The sequence below is a fragment of the Triticum aestivum genome, chromosome 7B, assembly GCF_018294505.1.
Source record: "Triticum aestivum cultivar Chinese Spring chromosome 7B, IWGSC CS RefSeq v2.1, whole genome shotgun sequence".
Lineage (NCBI taxonomy): Eukaryota > Viridiplantae > Streptophyta > Magnoliopsida > Poales > Poaceae > Triticum > Triticum aestivum.
Window position 1 is genome coordinate 647,129,958 of NC_057813.1, and position 18,593 is coordinate 647,148,550.

Genomic DNA, 18,593 nt, shown 5'->3' on the forward strand with positions numbered 1-18,593 from the left:
CTAGCAAGATTTTCACAGAATACGTTAGTCTTCGACCTAATACATGGTGGGATTCGAATATGAATGGAACCGCGTAGAACTGCTAGCTGCATTTGGAATAGGTTGGTCATCAATCATTTTTCTAACTTTGCTCGGTCGATAGTCTTCAAGTCAAATTATACATTACCCGAATTTGAACAATCAAAAAACCTGTTACTAACGCACAATGAAACCGTTCTCACCAAGTCTTATCCAATTCCAAAGGAAACAAGCAGCTGCAGTCTTATATGCAAAAGCGAAGGGGTACATTCACGGGGATAACAAAACAAGCCTAGCATTAGATGATTTTGCACACATCAAGCATTTAGCATGAACTCAAATCCACCAAATATAAGGAGCAAATGCAGGCACATGGCAGTTGCTCGGAATATACATAGAAGTAGGATAGATGGCTCCATTAGGCAAAAGTACACATAATTAAGTTCTAGTAAATCATGCATCAAAAGGAAGTGACAAAACGCGTCGACTGAATATATTGTAACTTGAGCACCTACAGCTTCGTTTTCAGTGGCTTCTCCCACGCAGAGAGAGGACAATGCTAGTAAGCACTAAAGGGCAGCTTGCCTCCAGATGCTTATACCCCTCCGTCGCCACCACGGCATTGAGGATCGCAGGAGTGCTGATGATGAACTCGACGCACTTGGCCTTGAGGTGCGTGCAGTTGTGCTGCTCAGCCAAAGCCAAAGTCGTCGCCGCTGTGTCGACCGTGATGCCACCGGAGAGCTTGCCCTCGCAGATCACTCTGAGCCTATCCAGCCCATACCTGTCAGCGGCCACAAGAAGATGCTGAGCCATCGTTGCGGCGGCCTCCAGTTCCTTATCAAGTTCAGGCATGGTGTCCGTGTATATGAAGTGCAGCATGGCCTTGAAGGCTGAAGCCTCCATGTCCTCAATCACAATGCGTTGAGCGCTCGTCTCCCTCATGTGCCCGATGAACTCGGCCATGAGAACAGGGGACCTTGCAGCAAGTATGTTCTTGTGAGCAAGGAAGGACTCTCTTCTCGCTCTTGAGGAGATCACCAAGGTGCTTGTGCAGATTGGAGGCCGGCACGGGCACCATGGTTTCCGTATCCATCTGTTCCTTCATAACTGTGATGCTGCACTGCACAGCCAAGTAATCGTCCATGGGACAAGTCGGGGGCCGTAGAAGTGACCTTTTGACGAGCAGGACTCCGCCGGAGCAGTCTTTGTGGCACTTGAAAACATGTGACACCCTCATTTCAGCATCGCGTGATACACACATTTGGTACGACGACGTCTCCGGGTGCACCAGGAGACAGCTTAGGTCGGCCTTCACAGCGCACATGGGGGCTTCACTGAGGAACATAAGCCTGAACTCAACAAAACTATTGCCGTACCAGCGTGGATAGCAATGGATCCATCGAAGTCCCACCTGGATTTGATGCACTCCGTGTCGCCTATGGTCGAGGACACCAAGCTGAAATCATTGATCCTGAACTCCCGCAACAACCGCACGCTACCCGACGTGAGGCCCTTTGCCATGGCCAAGGCTGTTGGGGAAGTGGATGGTGGAGAGACAGCGGAAGCGGAGGTTGGGGGTGAGAAGATGATGGGTTGAAGTCGGAGCAGGGCAATTTATACAGCAGGGGTTGGTTGCAAGTAAAAGCAGCGAGGTGGTGTGGTGACTCCTCGGGTGGAGGCGCCGGCATGCATGGGCGTTGGAAGTTGAAAACGCAAGTGATCAATCAAAGCAGGATATGAACCCAAAGGGTTTGCTGGGGAAAAGCACTAAGAGCATGCTTGGATACGTTTTAGTCCCATGACTAAAAGTAGTGGGACTAAAACTTGCTAGTCTCACCCATGCTTGGATCCAAATACTAAAGAGACTAAAATCTAGTTATTGAGCATTTATTATCCTCCAAACCCTCCAATCCAGAACTAAGGAGAGGAATTAAATGAGGAGAGAGAGAGCTAATACATATTTTAGTAGGTTTCCCATGACTAAAAGATTTTAGCCTCAAGACTAGTCCTAGCCTCTCTTTAATCAGGGGTGCTTGGAACTTTAGCCTCTAAAAGAGACTATTTTTAGTCAGACTAAAAATAGTCCCTTGTATCCAAGCACCCTCTAAGTACTCCCACCGTGTACTTTCACTGACGGGGCAAAACCAGGAGTACAGTCCAACAAACAGAGGCAGGAAAAATGATACTACTGTAGACAATAATGGCTTGTGAGAGCACATCAGAACGACCGAACATGTAATGCACAAGCTCGGATTCAACATAAAAAGAAGACTCTGTGCACTGTCTTTCTATAACTGAAAATTTGCTGCCGCTTTTCCGAATCCTTAGCAAGCGCATAATAGGATGGCTTTACTTTACCCTCTAAAAAAGTAAAAGCGCCCGGCGACATGCATCTCTGTTAGTAATCGTCTGGCAGACTCAAGTCCAAAGATGGTAATATCGTAAATCCGTTTAGTAAGAAGCAGGTGAAAAGTACATCCACTTTTGAGAAACAGTCAGACAAAGTAATTCAAGAGTAGTCTGCGATGGATCATACAGAAGAAGAAAAGGCGTACATTGTTCCTAAACTTAACCAGGAGGCCATTTCATCTGCCTTCCACCCAGCACATGCACGTGCAGATGATAGACTGATTGACCTGTGAGCAAAACAGTGGGCAGCATTAGCATAGATGCTGAAAATACTGTGATGAGAGGAGCAGAAAGGATTATTGGGGGTAAGAACTGCAGCATGAGCTTGCTTACATCCTTCTGCTCCGTTGTTTATGACGACGCGGAATCCATCTGATACGCCTTCCTTCTCAGCCACTACCTTCGCAGCGTAAAGCAGCTGCCCCAGAATTTCAGCATGCCTTGGTTCAGCCTACATGCATGTCCTTTGTATAAATAAGGTGGCACACTGGATATAGAGGACTACTAAGGTTAAAATTACTAAGCTTGGTCAAAGAGTCAGCTGGAAGGGCATTATTAACATGTACTAAGATAAATCTTGCCATAACATAGCACTTGACATGTTAATCTCCTTGTCTGCACATAGCTGATAAGTAAGCAGCAGAACCTACCTTGTCAAGTCCGGTTAGCCCATCTCTTAGTTTTGGGATGACTAGAACATGGACAGGAGCTTGTGGGTTAATATCTCTAAATGCCAACACTTTTTCATCCTCATAGACAATGCTTGAAGGGATTTCCTTTGCAATGATCTTGTCAAAACTAACAGAAACCAACAAAGGGGAATATTCAGAGCCACATAAAAAAAAGATTATAGAGTAAAATGAGCAAGCTGGTCAGAGATTTACATGGTTGGTCCTCCAGTATCAGCAGTCGCTGCTGCTGTTTTGGCAGCAGCCTCTTCATTTGTTGATGAAGCAATGTGGCGCGCAAATCTAGTGTAGCCGGGAATTTATAAAAGACAATATTAGTGAAGGACCATAAGTCTGCACTCAGAGATGGACTTAAAATATAGCAGTGAAGTTTCAAAACGACCACGAGTAGATTAAGGGCAAGTTAGAGCGAGTTCAGACAAATTTCAAGTAATTACAGATTGCTTGAGTGTGGAATAGAATTTCATAGGATAAGGTGAAAAGGGACTGTTATCAATGAAAGCTTAGATGGTTTATAGCTGATATTGGATTAATTCCCATATGTGTATGGGCAGTGGTGAATTGTGAACTGAAATGTTAATTACTAATATGTCATAAGTAAACGGGATTCAGTAATGGCCTTCTGTGAGAAAGGATTCAGCGATGGCCCGTTGTTCCTTGTTGCTTACTACAAGTAGTCAAAATTTAACAGGTATATGCACAAGAGTGAACAACTTCAGACGCATCTTCAGTGATAATGTGTTTGATTATCTATTCGACCAAGGTGCCAACCAATTCTACACATAATCTTATACCAGGTCTTTTCAGGGCATGAATTTCATCTCAGGCGAGTCTTCGCGGCTCACTAAATCAATAACTGCAGAAATGCTTTAGAGTATTTGCATGCATCTGTGAGTTGCTCTAGACTCGATCAGGTGCTAAAAACATCGAATGCTGCACTGAAAGTCTGAAACTCTCCAGCATTTTCAATTAAATTCCTGAATTATTTCAATCAGACACACGCTCCAGATGCTGGTAATCACTAAAAATCCCAAGAACCAGCAACGTCGCAGAGCATCGCACATCGCACAACACAGACCACCACCACCACCCATGACACATGCCCCTGACCCAAATCCCCGACTGATTTACACACAAATCGTTGGGGCAGTAAAATCCCTGACACAAGGAGACTCCTCACCTTCGGGGAGCGAAGTCGCGGGAGACCCGGAGCCCGTGCGGCCGCAGCAGGGGGGAGCGCCTGCGACAACAGGGAGGAGAGGGCGCTCGATTAGAATGGACGGGACGCGATATCCGCTAGACTGGACTGAAGGAGGCGCGGACAGAGCTTACCGGAGGAGGGAGGAGGTGGCCGCCGCGAGCTTCGCCGCCGCGGCCGGGGCCGCCATTGGAGACAGGGTTGGGAGTGAAAGGCTGCGGCCGTGCGCGTGCGGGATGCTGTTGCGCTGGGGCCTGGGGTGTATCGGTGTTATCGGCCGCTCGATGGAACGTTGACGGTCCAGATGGAGCGTGATGTCCGTCGTGCACTAAAATGGGAGTAGCACGGTGGAAATGGGATTTCTGTTCTTTTCCTCTGAACGTAAAGAGTTCATTCATTCATTTGGTCCAAGATAAATGAGTTGTGATCTCAGGTAGCAACAGATCAGAAGATAGTTAACGCATAATCAAACAATATCATGGCTAAGATCTTGTCCAACCACCTTTGATAGCTATAGTAGATCACAAAGGCATGTGTTGCCTCGCCCGTCCATCTTGAGTATAAAACCTGGACAGTTAAAATCCTCCGTAAGATTTAAGCGATTTGAATTACATGGATCGATGCGGGTTGCGGTACATACTTTAACTCTGAACAAATGCACTCATATGAATATATAGTTTCCTTTTCACATTTTCTATACACCACATTCATGAAAAGGTGCAAAACAAATGGGTGGAGCCAAAAAGAAAGAAGATGATATCCTCTAAAATTCAGTCGTAATACGAATGTCATACATGGGGTTGGCTATCTCGTCAAGTTTGTTCAGTATAAACCTTAATATTTGAAACCCATACGTCTATATATATTATGAATTTATGATCATACCGTCTGGGCCCTCAACCGTCAGGCGCGTGCAACAGCCCGCAGGAACTGACCGATCAGTTCTCAAATTTCCTTCTCTGTATCTGAATACCTCATAATTCAAACCTTAAACCATACAAAGCATGCAAAAAAAAAACTATGTACTACGTACATCAACTACAACTCCCACTCTACTCGTCGTTGTCGGAAATGTCCATGATCTCTGTGCGGGGCCTCGGGTACATGGCCGGCAGCCGCAACTCTGGCTCATGCGGCTCCTCCATGGGCGCCTCCACGCCGGGCTCCGTCTCCACCTCCAGCTCCAGATCATTGAAAAGCTCACCGATCTCCGCCTTCCGCAGACTGGATAGAGGCGATGATGGCTGCCTTCTCCGCCACCTCCCTTGCATGTGCTAGCTTGTACTCTGCCAGCGCCTCAAGCATGCCGAAGCCCGGAGCAGGGGTCATCGGATCTGCGTCGGTCTCCTCCGCCACGTCCTCCTCCATGGTTACGTCAGCGTCCTACTCCATTGCGTCCTCCATGGACGCATCGGACTACTCCTCCTCCTGTTGCTCCACCATTGCCCCGCGCCGGCCTCCTTGTGCTCGTGCTCCTCCTCCTCCCGCTCTGGCGAGTCTAGAGGCAACCCTTCTGTGATCCGGGCTTCACGCCTAGCTCGGATCTCCTCGAGCAGCTGGAGGCGCCGCTCCGGCGTCAGCATCACGTACGTAGTCACCCTCTGTTACGCCATGGATGTCGCGGACGGCGAGCGAAGAGGGAAGGAAGTCGATGTCGCTCGGGCTGGCCGTCGCACCGCCTCGCTCCGCCCCTCGCCAGTGGTCGTTAAGCGTGTAACTGACTGACGGGCCCTAAGCCATTTAGCTAGTTTTGTTTAACAATAAATAAATAAAAATAGATTTAGAGGAAGAAGTTTATGGGAACTGACAACAAAGTTACGTGAGACAACTTTCACTAAATTTTACGGGAAAGTCCAAAAACTGGTTTTACGGGAATTTTATTAGGGAAACTCTCGGAGTTGCTCAGAGGATTATCAAGAGAGTTCTATAGCCCGCTATTATGGAAGACGCCTTGAGTCCTTATTGCATACTACTCCCTCCGTTCCTAAATATTTGTCTTTTTAGAGATTTCAAATGGACTACCACATACGGATGCATATAGACATATTTTAAAATGTAGATTCATTCATTTTGCTCCGTATGTAGTCACTTGTTGAAATCTCTAGAAAGACAAATATTTAGGAACGGAGGGAGTAGAAAACAAGAAGTACGGACTAACAAAGACCGAGATATACATGAGATTATACTTATATACTAGAGGTTGGGGCGCCACCTGGTGGCGCCTCCTGAGGCGGGCTTGTGCGCACTTATCTTGTCTCAGCAAATTTCTCTACCATATTTAATTCTTAGTCCCGCTCATGTACATCAATATGGACGTATGTTATAACATTAGGATCTCTTGATCTCTTGGATGTAGAGATATAAAATATTTATTACAACCATTTCTTGATGGATAACTGTGAATAAGCTTACAATAGAATCAATTTCAATGTGTACGTATGCTTGGTTGCTCCACCATCTATTAAATGGAGATGGAAAAGGGAGAGAGAGCTGCCATTAGATGGAACCTGTATAAGATAGAGAGGGAGGGAGGAAGATGAGTGGGAGCAACGAAGCTGAGTATACCCACCTGCTGCACGCGGTAGACTGAAAGGAGGGGGGAGCGGGTTGAAGACCTAGGAGCGAGCCAGCTGTTGGTTCCTGGATCGAGCTGCTACTGCTTCCTTCCGTCGTCCTCATCCATCTCTACGTCTCCTCACTCCACACCACCTTGGCAGTGACCTTTTTAGAGAGATTTACAGGAATTGAGATGGAATCCAGTTAACCTAATATGTTCGGCAAAACAAACTATCAGTGACATTTTTAGAAAAGAGATGTACATCAAAGTAAGCAGACCTTCCAGCAAAAACATCATACAGGAGACATATGATGATCATAGGATTGGGAGTTTCATGCGAGAACAAAACCTTGCAATCTATATCAAAAAGATATCTTAACTGGAAAATTAAGCAACAAGAAGATCACACTTGAGTTGTTATAATTACATAGGAATTTAGATTCTTACTTTTCTTTTAGAGGCCCGATATCCTTAATTACTTCGAGCAAATTTTACTTAAACAAAATATCTAAGAGTACGATCTGGTTGAGGAAGTTCAGTTCCGCGAAACTCCGGAAGAAAAGCAAAGTTCTGAAGCTTTTAGCATTCTAATAAAGGCTTTGACAACGACAATTCAACCGCTTAGTACAGTACATCTTCCATCACCCGGTTTATATGTGCAATCTGAAATAACCAAGAGATTGAAATAGTACCTGTAATACGTGGTCTGCAACATATAGATGCCAAAGTCAAGCAGCAAGATCCAAAATATATCATTGGCGAGTGGCATAGGCAAGTGGCCACCCCTTCCCGACTCTTATTGTGTGCGCCACCTCTGTGTGCGTGATTGTGCGTACTAATCTTGCTGGCGCATTCGTTAACGTATATGTGCGGTCTTGCTTTGCGTTGTGGGTGGGACATGGATATGCACAAAATTAATATCTAGTGTATTTATAATCAATTTAATGTTCCAGGAACACCATTTTGAAATGATAATATAGATAACTATATTGTTAATAAGAACCGAAGGTAAATCAAAAGAACCATTCCAAGGTTTTTTTTCTGTAATTTGATCTTCCTATGTATATCTAAGATCATCATGGAGAATCATGTCGTAAAAACTGAGAGAACGATGATGGGATATGGGACACTCCTCAAACTTCATGTTGTAGTCCTATGATCGTATCCGAGTCTTTTGCAAAAAAAATTCAAACTACACCGGAAATTAGTTTATAGAAAAGTGAATCTGCCAAGAAGATTAAATTTTATTTTTAGTTAGGAGGATCAAACTAACGTGCATAGTTGCAGCTACCTCTACAGAAATATCATTCTTGCATCATGTGCATAGTTGCAGGTACCTTGAACAACAATAATAATTCTTCCTGTCATCAACATCTCACCAGAATATGATCAGTGTAATGTCATCAGAAGTCAAAACTCTCTTGCATTTGTGAACTGAGAAGTTCTTTTATAACCTTGGCCCTGCATATCACCTTGGTTGCTGCATACTGGAATCATGACAAAAAGTACATGCTATAATAAGTAGAGCAAGAAGGAAAGCTTCAAATAATAGAATCAGTAGAAATGACTTACATAGGTTATATTGCATGTGAAGTAATGGGCAATGAAAAAAAAATATAGTGAATATCACATGCATATATGTAATAGAACTTCACTATATTTGTACCCTGAAAAATCACGAGCATGCCATATGTGTGTAAGTAGGTTACACGCCAACTCCAATCCTCATCCAACTTCACCAATTTTGCTTTGATAATATTTGACTTCACTTTCCTCTTCCATTCGGAAAAAGTTATCCACAATCACAGCGACGCGGCCAGCTGAAATTCTCTACAAGATCCTCAGCATCACAAATTGCTTGTGATGTCCAAGCGATCCCACTTTCCTGTGACTAATTTTACAGGCATCCATCAAACAGATTTCACAGCTAAATCATCGATGGACAAAGATTTCGAAAGCATGTGTAGAGTACCTTTCACATATGCCCCAGCTATGAAGTCAAAGTCACCCATGGCTGAAATCTTAATCCACGCACCACTAAACTGCACATGAAGCCATTTTCGACAATCAGGAAAAATATACAATGACATATCTTGACAACAAAAGGAAAGCTACAGGCATACAATGCACGACCATGAAACAAATGGCACTAACTCTACCAAAATCATCTGTCAATTGCATAAACCATCGATGTTATACCACCTTCTTGCGCTACCAACAACAGCACAATGTCTTATATGCTCATCAACAATTGCAATACGAAAGACTCTTGGGCAAAATTGGTATCAGGGGACCTCATGGGTGTACTAAGATGAAGAAATTCAATAGAAAAATATCAAACATAACAGTCTTCCACAATCCATAAGCACAAACTAAGTAAAAGGCTGGTTTCACAGTAGACCAAGACAACTGGTTAAATGCACATGGACAAAAGAAATACAATGCGACCAAGGTTGCTAGTAACAAGAGAGCGACTACAGTGGCAAGTGAAATGCTGCATACAAATTAAGTATAAGCCCATCTTAGCAGCTTCTCACTGCGGTATATAGTTGATGGAGTATACGGCTTCATATATGGTTTCTAATTGATTGTTCTCCATATACAACTTCTCATTGTCATATATGGCTCCTCATTCCAATCGATTGTGCTCCAAACAGAGATGCACCAGCGAGAGAGACTTCAAGTAGACATTGATTTGTACAAAGCCTTTCAAGTAGACATTAATTTGTACAAGGCCTACAGACGAAGAATGCAAATTGATGAACTCAGCTGGTTTTGGCGGTAAGAGCTCATTGTTGGAGAAAGAGGCAACACAATTAAAAAATACATAATGTAATAAACCTTTACACAAAGGAAAGAAAGAAAGAAAGAAAGAAAGGAACATAGCAGGGTGAAGAGGTAAGTAAATATCATATTATAACTTATTTTAGACATATTGCACTAACATCTTACCTGGTTCTGTTAACTGTCACTTGACGCCTTCGAAGCATGACAGGCGACAAAGCCTAGTTCCTGAGAAGGTAACTGCAGGAATATAATTTCAATAATCATTACACTGGCCCAGAAGTCGGGAACACCACACCACTGCCACAACAGATACTGATTAAGGCTCAAACTGAAATTTGACGTCCACACTAAGTCAAATGGGAGGTGGATTCTAATCAATTGAGAAAGTTTAAACTGCCGAGTTAACCCAAGTATTTCAGAGTTCATGCTGACAATTTACATATTAGATAGATGAAACACCAAGCCATTGTTGGCATATTAGATGATTTCTACAAGTCAAGTGTTCAGGTGACATCCACATCCACAAGAGTCGCGTCTGAGGTCGCAATACACCACACTAAGTTACTACTGACTCAAACTTCTGAAGATACATGTGCACAAACCCATCTCTTGTTAGCTAATTCAGCATCATTAACTTCACGCCTCAGAACTTGTGGGCCTGTTACTGGATGGTTTAAGCCAGATCAGGAGGAAGACAAACCAGAGGATTTCTGATTGCCGCATCGCAGACATCTACCCGATCGAGCCACATCTCGCCGGAATCATGCCCATGCCCTCGCTCCAATACTCCTAACCAAAGAAGGGAAGCAGCCTTATTCGGAAGAATTCCTCACGAAAAGAAGGGAAGAGAAGGGAGGCAAAGGGCCAAGAGATGACCGACTTACGCTTAGACGATGGAGGTAGCGCGACCGCGGCGGCGGTGCCGGAGAAGATCGTGGCCCGCCGACGATGATAAGCGTCTCCGCATGCTCGACGGCAGGTGCTCCCCGAAGGCCGCCTGCGCGCCTCTCATCTGTAGCGCCTTGCGCGGAGCCACACCCAAGGCCCGTGGGAGAGAGGAGGAGGCCCGGTGGCGGAGATCGAAAGCCAGAGGAGGGGCGTGGAAGGAGACGAGGAAGGAGAGGAGGTGGCGGCGGCAGGAGACGAGGAAGGGGAGGAGGTGGCGGCGGCGAGAGGAGGGTCCCGACTCACGAGGAGACCCTGGTTAGGTCACGGTTATTTCGATCGCTATATACTTTATCCTGATTTTTTTCCTACGTATCGTGGGAAGGTGTTGCCTGCAAGAGTACTCTACCTGCGACAGTAAAATCTTTCACGTGGCATAGCCCAGAGGACGCCCCTTCCGCGACTGTTAAAGAGTTTAATGGCTGCTCCAAATGTTATATCATTAGAGCCAGCTCCTTTGAAAGGCCTTCAGGTACTTGTGCATGTCTACCGCGCCAACATTAGCCGTCAATGAATAGTCCGCTTATTCAAACTTCATGGGATTTGCAATTAATGGGGCATGCTACGCGTACGCCGGCCGATCTTTTTAAAAGATCAGCCCGGTCGCGGCCCATCGGATCTGGTGCATGAAGCGGTCCGAGTGCGCCTCCACCTTGCAACAAATGTCTTGTTGTGTAACTACTTCTGCAACATATTTTTTGGATGACCGCCGTCACAGGACGCAGCCAACGTTCTCCTCGGTCGTGGCCGGCCATGTCCGCCACCATCTCAAGCTCCTGCAACAACGCCCATGGAGCGGGCGAAGGCGACGAGGCGTTGGAAGGCGGTTTTGTTTATTTGCAACAAGAAGCTTGTTGCAATTGCAACATGCCCTTTGTTTCAGCCTCGCAAAAAAAAACAAAGGGCCTTGTTTCAGCCTCGCAAAAAAATCCTCATTTTTTCTGCAACAAGATTTTTGTTGTGAAAAATTTCTGCAACAAGAGGTGTGTTACGAAAATTTCTGCAACAAGGCTTTTGTTGCGAAAATTTTCCGCAACAAGACCTCTGTTGCAAAAAATACTGCAACATCATTCTTGTTGCAAAGGGGTGGCTGTTCACGTGGGCACATCGAACAACCATAAGCGTGTCTATCCAAGTGTCAGCAAGGTGGCGAATCTTTTCTTATTATCCGTCGACCGGCGCGTAGTACTCGTGGTGGTGTTGTTCTGTGTTGATCCAACAAATATGTGTTGGCAAACCAGTTCTTATGTAGCATACTTATATTTACCTTTTCACGCAAACTTGGCTTATTTTTTTATTTCCCACCGTTACAAACGTATGGTGGAATCTGATTGGACGATGGTCGACAAGTCCGTGTGCTGGATAGCCAAGGCCATGCCTTGCATGAGTGCATGGATCTCTGCCTCCAGGGCATCGTTGTAGTTGAATAGGACTCGATAGGTTGCAAGCACCACTAATCCATCAGGTCTCCTTAAAACTGTACTTGCAGCCACATAGCCATGTACATCTGAAAATGAGCCATCAACTGAGGTGATCGGTTAAGGATTTTGCCTTCGGGTTGACATAATCTTCCTCCATGGTCATAACCATACAGAAGAATATTTCAACTAAAAGAAGACAATATTTTTAACAATGTGTTATGAGGTTATTAATTAATTTTCCTCATTTTATTATTAGTAAATATTGAGTCAAATCACAAGGAAGTACCAAAACTCTTGTATTAAAGACCAGGGATACTACACCGATACATCATACAATAAATGAAAACTATATTCTATTCATGTTGGTGATCAAAAGGGAAAACAACATGCATTGAAGAACACCTGGGATTCCCGCCATAGACAAAGCTACAATGTGATACTCATCAGTATAGTACATGGGCGGGCGATAGATCATGTTTCTGTGAAGCCTCCATGCCTGATGAAGCGTGCTTTACACATTCACCCGTGCAAGCATCCATTGTAAGATAGCAAAAGCCACTCACTAAACAACAGAAACAATATGACTCGTTCTTGCATTCTGGAATATTTTTTTTTATTGACGCATAATCCATGTGGTAAACTAATCTTCTCATTTTCTTGGCCTTCCATGATTTGGCCTACGGAATACAAGAAAATTGTAAGTATATTTAGAAAGCTATTGTTTGACGATCTATAAAGAAAAGACCACAATCATAGACAAAAATAGACTTGGGAATCTGTAAGCGCCTTTATATTAGAAAGAGTAGGCACAAGCTATGTACTACTGGCTCCGTTTTTATTTACTCCACATATTAGCTTTGATCTAAGTGAAACTTTAATTTTTTTAACTAAGATTATAGAAATCTCTAAACTTTCACAATAGCAAATATACATGATGTGAAAACATATTCAATGATGATTATAATGGTATTGATTTGGTATTCTGACTGTTAATATATTTTGTATGAACTTGGTTAAACTTTACAAACTTTGAGTTGAGACAAAACTAATATGCTAGTAAATAAAAACAGTGGAAGTATCTGCTTAGTGCTTATTGTAGAAAAAGAGTTCAAAATAAATAATAAAGTATATCCATAAGTCCTGTGTTTATAGCCACTTACATTGTGCGTGCATCATAGTGTAGAGGAGAAGCACACACACTATGGTCCCTGCAGGGAAGGAGTTCATGTACTTTTCCATCTACTTAGCGCAATGCAACTGTAGGTGCCTGTTTATCGCTCCTCACAGTACCATAGAGTATGTTTTCTTCTCAACAACAACAATGGAAGAGTGTGGTGTGTCCTAGCAACATTCGTATATCCACACCAATATAAAAAGACCCAAAGGATAGATACAACAAATCCTCCGTCATGAAAATCCTCAGTCATGAAATCATATCAATTAATTGACCTATATTAATCCAAAGGTGAGCACTCAACATGTTTAGCGTGCAATTAATATCATATCAAATACTACACTATCCAGGTAATTAACACGTAACTAATATCCTACCTAATATCAACATGCAATTAATTTTCTTCCTAATTAGTATATAATAAAGATATATTCTTCCAAATTTTGCATTTCATTAAGGCTATATCCAACTGTATCTCAATAATAAAGGATTCCTAGAAATGGCTTTAATTATGCGCTAAAATATATATTTCCAAAGTATGGCCCATTACTTGGAAATAGCTTTAATTATGTGTTATATATTGCTACGGCCCCAATATATCTATAATTTATGAAGTATTCATGCACGTTTACAACAATTTTATATGTTTTTGTGCACTTTTAAATAATTTTTATGGACTAAACTATTAACTTCGTGCCTCGTGCCGGTTGCTGTTTTCTACGTTTTCTTGGTTTTCCAGAAAATCCATACCAAACAAATTTCAAAAGGCACGAAAATTTACGGTGATTTTTTTGGAACATAAGAGACCTCCGAAGCTTCGACGATGGACCAGAAGACCTATGAGGGAGTGACGAGCTAACCCCGCGCCCTGGGGGGTAGGGAGTGTCGTCTGACCTTGTGGGTCTCACGTAACTCCTATTAGCGTGAAACAAATGCTAAAAGTTCTTATAAATCGGGAAACCCCAGAAAGAAATCTAGAACTTTCACGCTTCCTCCACAAGCCTCTGTACCAAAGTGATCTCATCTAGAGGCCTTTTCCGGCACCCTGCCGGAGAGAGAAATCATCACCGGAGGCCATCTTCATCATCCCGGCGGTCTCCATGATGAGGAGGGAGTAGTTCACATTTATTCTATAAAACATCAGCCAAACACTACAGGAATCTACTACTTTGCCATCTGCCACGGCGGACAGCAAAGGCACGGATGGCGGACGGCAAAAGGTGACGGCAAAGTAGGGGACGGCTAAGAGCTGCGTTGCCGTCTGCTTCGGGCAGCTGACGGCAAAGGGTCCTTTGCCATCAGGAGCGGACGGCAAAGAAGATGGACGGCAATAAATGCGTTGTTACTCTATTAGGTGGTTAACGGCAGGCCTTTGCCGTCCGCTGCGGACGGCAAAGCCTTTGCCGTCAGCCACTGTAGGCAAACTGACCAAATTGGTCAGCCTCCCAGGAAGCACAGTTGCCTGCCACGTGACCTCTTTGCCGTCGGTGGCAGACGGCAAAGAGCCTGCATATTGTCTCTTTTTTTCCTGTTTTTTTAATCCAACAATTTTTACAGCAAATATATATGACATATATAGATATATTTAACAGCAAACATATCACATATCCAGCACATAATTCCATATACATATTACATAGCAAAGTTTCATCAACATAGCAAGTTCCATCAAGTTCCATCCATACACATTGTTCCATATACATATTACATAGCAAAGTTTCATCAACATAGCAAGTTCTATCATAGCAAGCTAGATACAATGCTAAGTTTTAGCAAAGAAAAAGCAAGCACTCCATCATAGCAAGCTAGCTTCCATGAAGTGAGTGAAATCTGCAAAATGGTAAATAAGAAAGTTAGAAATAGGTGAATAGAACAAGAAGAAGACTAGAACAAGAAGTATATGTCATTTATGAGCTAACTTAGGTGAAATGGATCATATATGAGCTAACTAAGTTGAAATGGGTTGTTCATGAGCTAACTTTGGTGAAATGGATCATTTATGAGCTAACTTAGTTGAAATGGGTCATTTATGAGCTAACTAAGGTGAAGGGCATCGTTTTTGAGCTAAGTAAGGTGAAATGGATCGTTTTTTAGCTAACTTAGGTGAAATGGATCATTTATGAGCTTTTATGAGCTAACTTAGTTGAAATGGGTCGTTTATGACCTAACTTAGGTGAAATGGATCATTTAAGAGCTAGTTTAGGTGAAATGGATCGTTTTTAGCTAACTTAGGTGAAATTGATTGTTTAGGAGCAAATCTAGGTGAAATGGGTCATTTTGGAGCTAACCTAGGTGAAATGGGTCATTTTGGAGCTAACCTAAGTGAAATGGGTCATTTTAAAGCTAACGTAGGTAAAATGGATCATTTACGAGCTAATCTACTAAAATGGGTCATTTTAGAGCTAACTTGGATAAATTGGATCACTTGTAAGGTAACTAAGGTAAAATGAGTCATATTAGAGCTAACTTAGGTAAAATGGATCGTTTATGAGCTAACTAAGTTAATTATGCAATTTTTGACATAAGTAAGCTTATTAAGTCATTTTGAAGGAAAGGAAGCTAACTCTAGGTCATTATGGTAAGAATATTGGAGGAAATAAAGCTAAGTCTAAGTCTAGAGAAACTTACCGTGATCAGGGAGGTGTAGGAGCGGGCTGGCTCGTGCCGGTAGCTGGAGAAGGATCGTGCGATGCGTTTCTGGAGTTAAGCTGCACCAAAGATCATTTCCAATGTCTCGTTAGCATTATGACACTCAAATGTTAAGACTAGCAAGTAATGTCCATTCAAATTAAACTCACCGTGCTCCCAGGAGCAATCACTGGCATCGGCGGAGCGGTCTGACCGGACTTCTCGCACACAGACTGCACATTTGGTTTTCACAACAGAGTCATACTAGTTAGTAATGAGACTCAAATGTTAAGACTAGCAAGTAATCTGCAGAAGAAACTTACCACAAGGAGCTCATACATGGCCCTTGCCTGCATGTCATTCCGTGCCCTCTCCTCCTCCAACATCTTTGTCGTCCTCTCCTCCAACTCCCGCTGCCTCTCCGCCGCCTTCGCCAGAAGTTTCTCCGTTCTATCTCTCTCACTCTGTATAGCAGCCTGCAACACCACTCACATGACCATTTGTAATCATTGATGGAAGCGCACACAATGTAATGAAGAAAGATAGCTGAGTACGTATAACTAACCTTGATGGCGAGTTGGACTGGCCGTTCACGAGGCCTTATCTCAGGAGCGGAGCTCCACTGGCGTGCCTTGATCTCCGGGAGAGTGCTAGGACAACGGATAAGTCCATCTCCCATGACTATGGAGCCATGGGACCTCCCGCCACCAGATATCATCAGCAACTCTGTATCAATGGGACCCTGGATCGGGTTAAAGTCCTCCCCTTTCCTCGCCTTCCCCTGATCTCTATATTGCACGAGCTTTTCGTGGGCGGAGATGTTGGTGAAGTTCTTTGGATCATCGAGGTCAGACGCAGAGAATGCCTTGACTTTTTTGTAAGAGCCAGTGTGGGCCATGGCATACAGGTCGTACACCTCTGGCACCTTATCCGCCTTATTGTAGCGGGCCTGAAAGAGAGAAACAAAGTAAATTAGTAATTAAAAGGCTAAAGCTAGCATGATGAATGAATTGCATGAATCATGAAGCAAACCACATACCCAGTTTCGCCCGTACTGAAATAAGTTGGAGCTGCCTTGGTGGTGTGGCACACCTTCCATTTGGGCACGTTTGTCCTTGGCCTCGTTGTGGGTGGCCAGCCATTCTTTTGAGCACCATCCATCGACCAACACCTCCCAACAATCCATCCGATCCGCACGCCATCTCTGAGGGGCCTAAGTTAGGAAATAGAAACTTCAGCGCTATGGCTATGAATTACTAAATAAAGGAATTAAGTACAAGGCCTTAAGAATTACCTTCATGTACTGCTCCTTACTCAAGAACTTATCGCGGCACTCCTGCTTGGACTTCTTGATACCACGGTCGGCGTAGTAGTCTCGAACAGACTGCACCCGAGCCTCATGCCGTAAGTTCTGAAGTATGCGCTTGCACTCCTTGTGGATAACATCTGCCGCCTCCTCCTCGTATCCCTCCTCACACCTGTAGAATGTCTGCAATCAAATGAGACAATATTGATTAGTACAATTAATAACTAGCTAGTTGACGATTTTTAATTGTGTAAAGTAGAAATTACCCAGAACTTTCTGATCACCATGTCTGCCCTCGTCTTGCACAAGACACCGTCGATAATCTCACCCGGCGGGGCCGGGGCAGCCAAGTAGTGCTCCCAACTCAATCCAACCTCTGGAAGCCGACCCTCACCAGGCAACATGACAAACGCCGGAAAGTTTTGCCGAATCAGAATTCCAAGGACGGAGTTGGGCCGGCGGACACTTTCATGGTGGTCCCAACCCCTGCAGCATGACAAGGCCAACGCATTAGTTATTTGAAGAAACGTGAATGCAGAAGGTACAAAAAGATTAAATGCACTTACCTCTCCCTATCAGGGAAAACCAACCACCTCTGCTCGCGGGTCGCCGGCACGGACGGGAGCCGTGTAGCACCACGCTGGTAGACATTGCCCCCTCCTCCCCCTCCTCCTGAAGACCAGTCGGTTCCCCGCCATCATCAGCATGGCCACTCGGCTCCTCAGGCTGACCCGACCAAGTACCCCATCCAGACGTGTGCTCCTCCGGGGTCTCGTGGGCCGAAGGCCCGTCGACCCGAGGCTCGTGGGCCGAAGACCCGTGGACCGGAGGCTCGTGGACCGGAGTCCGTGTAGCCTCCTCCTCAGACGAGTCCACCCTAGCAGTCACGTGCTCGGGTGAAACAGCTGGGGGGGCGGCGAGGAAGGCGCCGTAAGAGCCACCCTACCTCCTCTCCCTCGACCACGTGCTCCACCTCGGCCCTTCTTCTTACCTCGTCCCCTGCTGGGCACCGCGGTCGACAAAGAAGGGCCCGGCGGTGTCGCCATACTGTCCAGCAATGCTCGGCGGAGAGGTGCGTGTGGAATGGAAGACCTCACACTACGCGCCGACGAAGAAGGGGCCTCGACGCGCTCCCGACCAGCGCCCACCATCTGTCAACACCTGCCATGACAAAGAATAAACGAAATTAGTACAACATGAAAAAAATACCGACATGAATAATAATATGTATATCACTGTAGTGTATCATCATCAAGTACAACATAAACAACTGCACATTTAAAACTACCCGATCAACACAATTATATATGATGTTTTTCATAACAAAATTGAAAAATATATGACCTAACTAATAATTCACAAATATATGACCCCGTCGGCCTCTGGAAGGCCAAAGAACACCTTTTCGGGAGGTGTCGGGGGTCGGGGTGTCGTGTCGGTGTCGGGGTGCCGTGTCGG

At 44.4% G+C, this 18,593-nt stretch overlaps 1 protein-coding gene and 1 pseudogene across 1 annotated transcript; both read right to left on the reverse strand.

Moving 5' to 3' along the window:
- Nucleotides 1–437: 437 nt before the first annotated feature.
- Nucleotides 438–1,542, reverse strand: LOC123158353 (BTB/POZ and MATH domain-containing protein 2-like; annotated as a pseudogene).
- A 910-nt stretch (nucleotides 1,543–2,452) lies between these two features.
- Nucleotides 2,453–4,571, reverse strand: LOC123161164 (14 kDa zinc-binding protein). Its single transcript, XM_044579009.1, has 6 exons — nucleotides 4,452–4,571; nucleotides 4,300–4,359; nucleotides 3,315–3,401; nucleotides 3,081–3,228; nucleotides 2,764–2,881; nucleotides 2,453–2,657 (listed from the first exon to the last, which is right to left on the reverse strand). The coding sequence occupies exons 1-6, from the start codon at nucleotides 4,505–4,507 to the stop codon at nucleotides 2,590–2,592; spliced, it is 537 nt and encodes a 178-aa protein (XP_044434944.1). The 5' UTR covers nucleotides 4,508–4,571; the 3' UTR covers nucleotides 2,453–2,589.
- Between the last annotated feature and the right edge of the window lie 14,022 nt (nucleotides 4,572–18,593).

What these genes read in the sequence shown, in the direction of transcription:
- LOC123161164 (XM_044579009.1), bottom strand. Translation starts at nt 4,507, where the DNA reads ATGGCGGCCCCGGCCGCGGCGGCGAAGCTCGCGGCGGCCACCTCCTCC. An exon ending in GATACTGGAGGACCAACCAT is followed by an intron (nt 3,229 to 3,314) that starts GTAAATCTCTGA and finishes GGTTTCTGTTAG; the next exon opens with TTTTGACAAGATCATTGCAA. An exon ending in AAACAACGGAGCAGAAGGAT is followed by an intron (nt 2,658 to 2,763) that starts GTAAGCAAGCTC and finishes TTTTGCTCACAG; the next exon opens with GTCAATCAGTCTATCATCTG.